This window comes from Tubulanus polymorphus, chromosome 9 (genome assembly GCF_964204645.1).
Source record: "Tubulanus polymorphus chromosome 9, tnTubPoly1.2, whole genome shotgun sequence".
In the NCBI taxonomy this organism is placed as follows: Eukaryota; Metazoa; Nemertea; class Palaeonemertea; order Tubulaniformes; family Tubulanidae; genus Tubulanus; species Tubulanus polymorphus.
Window position 1 is genome coordinate 1,101,305 of NC_134033.1, and position 8,054 is coordinate 1,109,358.

The 8,054-nt window shown below is 38.8% G+C and overlaps 1 protein-coding gene across 1 annotated transcript; it reads right to left on the minus strand.

The window, feature by feature from the left end:
• Positions 1-3,092: 3,092 nt before the first annotated feature.
• LOC141910741 (uncharacterized) lies at positions 3,093-5,455 on the minus strand. The gene is made up of 4 exons (XM_074801493.1): positions 5,403-5,455; positions 4,606-4,704; positions 4,373-4,530; positions 3,093-3,592 (listed from the first exon to the last, which is right to left on the minus strand). The coding sequence occupies exons 2-4, from the start codon at positions 4,625-4,627 to the stop codon at positions 3,365-3,367; spliced, it is 408 nt and encodes a 135-aa protein (XP_074657594.1). The 5' UTR covers positions 4,628-4,704; positions 5,403-5,455; the 3' UTR covers positions 3,093-3,364.
• Between the last annotated feature and the right edge of the window lie 2,599 nt (positions 5,456-8,054).

The window sequence follows — 8,054 nt, forward strand, 5'->3', positions numbered from 1 at the left end:
ACGCTACGACTGTCACGACATCAGACACTTTTAGAACTGAGGAGATTAAACTTGCTACAAATCGGTACAGTCTCATACAGTACATATTGTATAATTAATGCACTTTCACCCGACAGAAAATAAAAATTAAAAATGCCTCAAAACTGGATGACTTTAAGATAGGCCTAACTCTGGTGCGATATAGGAAAACTCGGAAGGCAAGGGGTCCAAAGGAGAACATTGGATAAAGCAATCCTGTCCAAATGTAAGAAACTTTTTGAAGAATATCTGAACAGAAAGGAATTATCAGAATTATCGAGAAATATAAAATGAGCTGGTTTTAACGATAAACAGGAATGCAGAGATCTAGTTCCGCTAAAATAGATCCCCCCTAAACCCAACCCGCTACTGAATATTCATTCGGCGTTTAACTTCCGGCTTCCGGCGGCGGTTACAAAATATAAACGACAGGCGATTTCGAAACTTTTTTCTCGATGCGACGTAAACGATAAAATTTGCCGACGCTGAACACTTCCTCATCAGATCCTTGGCGCCGTTCATATACGGGCTTATAGCCAGCGAGGAGTATTTACCATATTTGTATGCTAGGAAATTATTGATCGTACCGGTCATAAGCAGGGAGCGTTTCAGCAAATAAATACAGCAAATAATCACTAAAGATATCGTCAAACTGCGGTCGTCTGTCGTTCGCCTTGAATGAGCCCCCGTTGACGTCATACGTTTGCTGGCGTTGCCGGTAGATTTTAAAATTTGAATAATGTTGACGGTTATTACGAGAACGACAGCTGGCGGGATTATGTGGAAGATCGGCCCGTATACGAACAACATGTAATAACGAAAGTAGACATTTTTACGAAGGGTCGTTAGTTTTATGGCCCATCTTTCGTGACCGGTGCACGGGTTAACAGACCGACGAACCCATTTTTGAAAGAACAACTGCACTGAAAATACGGCCGTCGATAAGGTTATGGCTACAGCATTGAAATAGGCACGTTTCATCGAAATTATCCCGCTAGCTTTCAGAGGCCACATTACTACGATAAGTCTATCCACGGCGATTACCACAATTAACAAATCTGCCAGCCCCGAAAAACAGAATCGAATTTGTTGCGTGTATGGATAAAGTCGTTTCATAAGGTGGTTGAATCGTAGGGTATGGTCGAGCAGTAACGTATGACTGTAAAGTTCATTTTGAAAGTCGAATAATAGATAAACCGCGCACAAACCGGCGTCCAGAACGGCCAGATATTTCAGATAGAAAATACTCGTATTTTTGCATTTTCCTTCGCGTAGAATCGCGAAGGACAGAACGTTTGCGACGACGCCGAAAGCGGCGACGCTCGCGACGACCCAGTTCATAACCTGGTAGAACGTGTTCAAGTGAAACGGTTTGTAGTCGGAATGATGGATGAATTTGCATCTCGAATGAGGTTTGAAGCCGTCGTTGTCTGTAGCTGTGGTTGCAGCGGTCACATTGAAGCCCACAGTTACGTTAATCAGATCGGCTGCCATCGAATACCTCGTGGGTCGTCGTCTTCTGAACAAATCTCAGCGCGAACCTAAGTGAAACTCGTTGTCGAAGTTGTGAACTTGTACACCCAGCACTGGCAGTGGTTGTCTCCACCAGTGATCTCCGTCGCTCTACGACCCTAGTGTAATCAATCTGTGGTTCATCAGACACTAAGATTCTTCGTGAACGAACTTGATTAATAAATGATGAAAATGATGAATTAGATAATTAGTACTTTGAATTGGAAATGTATAAATCGGAACTCGGAGTTGATTTCGATCAGCAATGTCGTAACTTATCCAAATGATGATTTACTTAAATACGCTTAGTGAATTGCAGTGGAAATCATAATTGAGTCACGACTTTTCCGATGATGACTTAAATAATGACTGTATTCATTATAGTTATGATCAACGTATGGCTTACATACATCATCTCTGCTAACCGATACATACCATATTTTTACATTTGAATATTGACGACAAATGGATTCTCAGATCCGGAAAAACGATACAGCAGACGATAGCGAAAAGTATCGATGAAATATGTATAGAATATCGGATGAAATTCAGAGAAAATAATATGATTTTCTTTTTCGATATCGATGTCTTTCGAATGCGTATAGCTATGCTATCTCAGTTGAAAGTTTGGTAAAGCAAAAAGCGATACGCAAAATGAGACGAGTGTTACGTTTTATATGATAACCCGTCCAACCAACTGTGTGTAACAAGAGAACTACTTGACGCCTTTAAGTAAAACAACAAATTGCTTAATATTATCGACTTAATAGTATAAAGGATCAATAAGTTTAAATTGAAAATGAACTACAAACACCAGTTATTAGACATTTTATCAACACACTTTTAAAAACTGATCGTCCACACTTCACATGTGTTCAGTGCTTCACCTGAGACATTTTTAATTGAAAATGAACTACAAACACCAGATATTAGACATTTTATCAGCACACTTTCAAAAACTGATCGTCCACACTTCACATGTATTCAGTGCTTCACCTGAGACATTTCTAATCGGAAATGAACTACAAACACCAGATATTAGACATTTTATCAGCACACTTTCATAAACTGATCGTCCACACTTCACATGTGTTCAGTGCTTCACCTGAGACATTTTTAATTGAAAATGAACTACAAACACCAGATATTAGACATTTTATCAGCACACTTTCAAAAACTGATCGTCCACACTTCACATGTATTCAGTGCTTCACCTGAGACATTTTTAATTGAAAATGAACTACAAACACCAGATATTAGACATTTTATCAGCACACTTTCAAAAACTGATCGTCCACACTTCACATGTGTTCAGTGCTTCACCTGAGACATTTTTAATTGAAAATGAACTACAAACACCAGACATTAGACATTTTATCAGCACACTTTCAAAAACTGATCGTCCACACTTCACATGTATTCAGTGCTTCACCTGAGACATTTCTAATCGGAAATGAACTACAAACATCAGATATTAGACATTTCATCGGCATACTTTCAAAAACTTATGTCTGAAGTGGGTTTATACAAAAATAACAAAGATCGACGATGAAATCTTGCGTATGAGAACTGAGTTTATTGAATGCCTAATTAGCATAAATTAATTTCCTTATTAACATAATTATTGCAGATATATTTTGCCAAATGATAGATCACATATAGACTTGATATGTAGATTATATATAGACTTAATATGTAGATTACATGAACTTAATGTAGATTACATATACTTAATGTTATCTAATAGATCCGCCAGGTGCGACTAGAGAATTTGTTTAAAAAGCCTAAAAGCGAATTAAAGTTTATGTATCACTAAAACTCATCACGATATTTTTTAACCAACCAAAAACTGCCACGCGCCGAGAATAACTCCGACAAACATCATCAAATTCATCCCGCAGATGGCAGTACTGTTACAATAGTTGAAATCGTCGCAGCATTCAACAAAGAATGTTTTTCGACCGCCGTCAAACACACGTTTTTCTTGACAATTCTCCACAGTGTCAGGCATACAACCTCGAAGGAAGGATTTCTTTTTGTCGCTTCGATCATCACATACGTTCTAAAGATAGGAAGACATTCAATTTACCTACATTAAAGATTACTTGCAAAATCCGTGGGCGTCCGCGAGGTCGGCTGTGATGCAAACGAACGACCACCTTTTTGAAATATTGAAAAATCTTATATTTTCCTTCTCCATATATTGGACAATCTTTTCTACTACTACGACGACAATTTAGAAAGAATAGTACATTTTAGAGCAGTACAACCAGCTTTAAACCTCTGCAAAACAAGTTTAAGGGATCCAGTTGATTTACCCTTTCAAAGAGAAAGTTAATGTTTTTACCGTTTTTACTGTTAGACCGACCAAATTCTGATTCATGGTGAATTTCAATCCGTCCATATTGTAGATTGTAAATAATTATCCGGTTATTGGGGGGGGGGGGTCGGAAAAAAACACGACCAGGAAAATCATTTGTGGCATTTTTACCGGTGGCATTATCCCTACAATCGAATTTGTTATGATTCGAAGCTACAACGTTACGGCTGTTGATAAACAGCCATCACCAGGAATGGCCGGAATGACCAGAAACGAAAGTAACAAAGCGCATAAACTCGCAGGATGAAAACAAACGCTTTGCGTCAGAACTAATAGATAATTAACAAAACAAGCAATAAAATCAACAAGCGTTACCGTGGAAACCACAGAAATTCAGTGGATTTGAGACGACAAAGTGACACTTTAAAGTGACATTAATCAAAAATTAGGTTTGTGGTTTCGTCATAAAACAAATTAAAATGCGAATTAGGAGGGACTTCTTCATTTATCTAATAAACTTACTACACAGGTATGGTTGCTGGGACATCTGGTGCCGTGTACGTGTTCCTTGTAGAACTGGAGCTTAGAGTCTGACAGTTTGATACCATTAGCACCGGCACTTTCATATATAGAACGTTCACAGTACTCGGTGTTATACTCTTCCCAGTCGACTATTCCAACTGAAAAATAAGTAATTAAAATGCTTACAGTTTGAATGGGGTAATTACAAATTATCTATATATCCATAAGATTACCATCTTTGGCGAAGGTTTTCATCAAATATAATACTGCCAAATTCCGCTCTTTGGAATTGTACCAGCAGGTGGCGCACGTCAGATCGGAAAGAGCTGTCACTGAAATTGAAAGAAATGAAATTATAGTGTCTAACTCTGAATAGGGTAATCAAATTTACAATCCAGGGGCAGATTTAGACCGTCTCGACCCCCCGAATTTTAAAGTGCCTTTTTATTTTTCTCTGTATCAAAATTTGCCGTTGTAACCACCTGAGATACACAATAGATATTTTTCCTAAATATACAACCTATGTTTCTTGACTAAATGCCTCTCAGAGATGCTCAGAAAGCTCTAAAATGATAGTAAGATTTCAAAAACTTTGCTGATATGCCTTTCCGCCCTAAATTAAGAATATATACCCTTTTTATTGGTCGACATGGTCACAACATGCCCCTGGATCCGCCCCTGTAATCGATAGTAGTGTAAAAACATATGGATGAAACAGGTTGATATGAGAGACACGAAACTCAGCTCAGAGATTCACCGAGATTCACTCAAGTGATCATGAAATATTCAAAGTTTTTATACGTTACAACGTTTTCTATCTATATTTCAAGTATCATAACGTTTTAGTCCCTCGATCAAACAGAAAATATGTACAACTGATATATATTATGATTTCTAGTCGATATAAGTTCGAACCACGAACTATCGCCTGCACCATGTGCAATGCAACTGCAAGCGGCTAGGGTAGTGCGGCCCGTGTAGGCTAGAAAGTGGTTATTGACACCGAGTGAGGTCCCTGTTAGTCTAGTACCTAGCCGTCGTTCCCTAAACAACCCAGAACTCGTAGTAACAACGACTGACTGATTCAGACTAAATTTGAGTAGGTCCCGGCCTCACTAGTCACTGACAGTGACTGTCGAAGTCACAGGGGCTCGTCACGATAGCTGGGGGTCCAAAATCAAAGATTTGACCCAGTATCCTAGGTACCACCTATAAAAAAAGAAAAGGGAGCTAACATTTTGACATACAAGAATTGACCTTCTCATTTCAACCCCTCATAACTTCGTAACCGATCGACCGATTTACACGAAATTAGATTCGTTTCATTCCCAAGAGGTGACTTTTTCGTTTGAGACCTTCCCCGATGAAATCGGACCGGAGACGCCCGAGAAATCACGACTCAAATCCGAAAAAACGGGTCAAAATATCCAAAGCCGGAATTACTAGGACGGCTTGAAGTGCTCAATTTCCGACGAAAAACGATGATTTGACGCGGTTCCCGGACGTTAATCGCCACATATCATACATCGCTGGAAAGCTTATGAACTGACCTTATTGACAGACGCGTTTATTTGATAATCCGTTCCGATACCCGCGACTGGCGAGCTGATAATCCAGATTGATGCGATAAATACGATTTCCAAGTGTATTCCGGCCGCCATTAACTGCGTGACGTCATGAGAAATCCCAGCATGCAACGCTAGATAATTGACATATTCAGTCGACCAATCACGTATCGCGAATTTATCAGTCCTCAGAGCCCGTGACGTCACACCCTCAATGGCGGTTCAGTTGACGCTTAAAGTGCGTATTTATCGGTTCGGTGCGTATTTTCACCTCGCTTGTCGCCGGTTTCGGAACGGATTATCAAATAAACGCATTTTTCAATAAGGTCAGTTCATAAGCTTTCCAGCGATGTATGATATGTGAAGATTAACGTCCGGGAACCGCGTCAACTCATCGTTTTTCGTCGGGAATCGACTACTCCGAGACGTCCTAGTAATTCCGGCTTTGGCTATTTTGACTCGTTTTTTCGGATTTGAGTCGTGATTTCTCGGGTGTCTCTTATCCGATTTTGTCGCGGAAGGTCTCAAACGAAAAAGTAACCTCTTAGGAATGAAACGAAACCAATTTCGAGCGAATCGGTCGATGGGTTACGAAGTTATGAGCGATTGAAATGAGAAGGTCAATTCTAGTATGTCAAAATGTTAGCTCCCTTTTCTTTTTTTATAGGTGGTACCTAGGATACTGGGTCAAATCTTTGATTTTGGACTCCCAGCTATCGTGACGAGCCCCTGTGGTCGAAGTGTCTGCGAAGTCACTGGGTCTGGAGTGAGTGAGGTCCCCCTAAAGTGTGTGTACCTGAGGACATGAAAATAAAATATCATGAATGAATTCTTATCTTTTTTACCAATATCAAAATTCGTACATTTAGAATCACCGCGGCTTTAAAGTCTTTATCAATTGAAGGAATAGTTCACTGTGAATAAAGAATTAGCGATTGAATTGAGCCCGCTCCACAGTAAAAATAGTGCGATCTAATCTTGGCCATCTAGTGCTGCCCCTTTGTATAACGATAGCGTGGAAAACGTGAACTAACATAATACTCGCTTGCCAGAGTCTTCGAACGGCAGGAGTGGACGAACTAATTACCGATTTGCGGGCCGGATTCCGAGGAAAATTCTCAAACTCTGAAAACTGCTCTGAAACGTTCGAACCAAACAATTTTTCTATAAAGGAATGAGCCTTAAAAGAGTTAATTTGAATCGGGGTATTTCTAGTATGGTCGGTGAGAGAGCGATAGGTGTTTGTATGTTCCCTGTTTATTTGCGCGCAAATAGACTTTATCATAGAAAAAATATGGACATTTTGTCAATTCTGATGATAAATTATCATTAAAAAATGAAAATGAATAATTTATTCAGTATACAAATACTATATTAATTGATAAGTAAGTGAATTTTAGCTAAAAAGAATTAAATATGTTACCTAAAAAATAAGGAAATATCATACAAAATTCAGAAAGTATTCATAGTATCATATTTAATCAGAATTAGACGACACACTGGTCCGTATTGTACGTAATAAGGACATTTAAATTCCGGCGGTAAATATGCGCTATTTTAGTTCGCAGAAATTCCGCTATCGTTATTCATAGGGGCAGCACTGTACGGTAAATATCTAACTCAGCCTCGCGATCTTACTGTGGCATGCGAGCAATACAGATATTTTTCTTAGCCGAATTTCGTTGATTATCTAATACGATTCCATTGTATATGAATAATTCTACTCACCCCGGAATAATTCTTCTCACCCCGGAAACATGGCTTCACAAAGAATTCTAAATCTATAGAAGTCTTAAGCCTGATATTTGCGGAGCACAGAAGGAAAGAATGCAATTCAATTTCAGTTGTAACGAGTTTATTCAAGTTCGATTAGTTTTTGTCTTGCAAAAAGAAATTTCAATTTCAGTTTTAATCAATTATATCAAAGCTAAAAAAAACTATTTCTATTCTATTTAGAATCACACAGATAATATATCAGTAAAATGCATGTGCTTAAGGCGCCGTTTGCTGCGCAGTAAACGGCGGTGTCTATTAAGAAGGATATTTCTGAGTTCTAACAGTCAAGCCTCAGGGGATTGTTACCCCTAAAGTGTAAGAAACTTTTTGAAGAAAGTCTG

Coding starts and splice junctions, on each gene's coding strand:
- LOC141910741 (XM_074801493.1), bottom strand. CDS start 4,627: ATGAAAACCTTCGCCAAAGATG. Junction 4,531..4,605: donor GAAAACCTTCGCCAAAGATG/GTAATCTTATGG, acceptor CTTATTTTTCAG/TTGGAATAGTCGACTGGGAA. Junction 3,593..4,372: donor CCAGCAACCATACCTGTGTA/GTAAGTTTATTA, acceptor TCCTATCTTTAG/AACGTATGTGATGATCGAAG.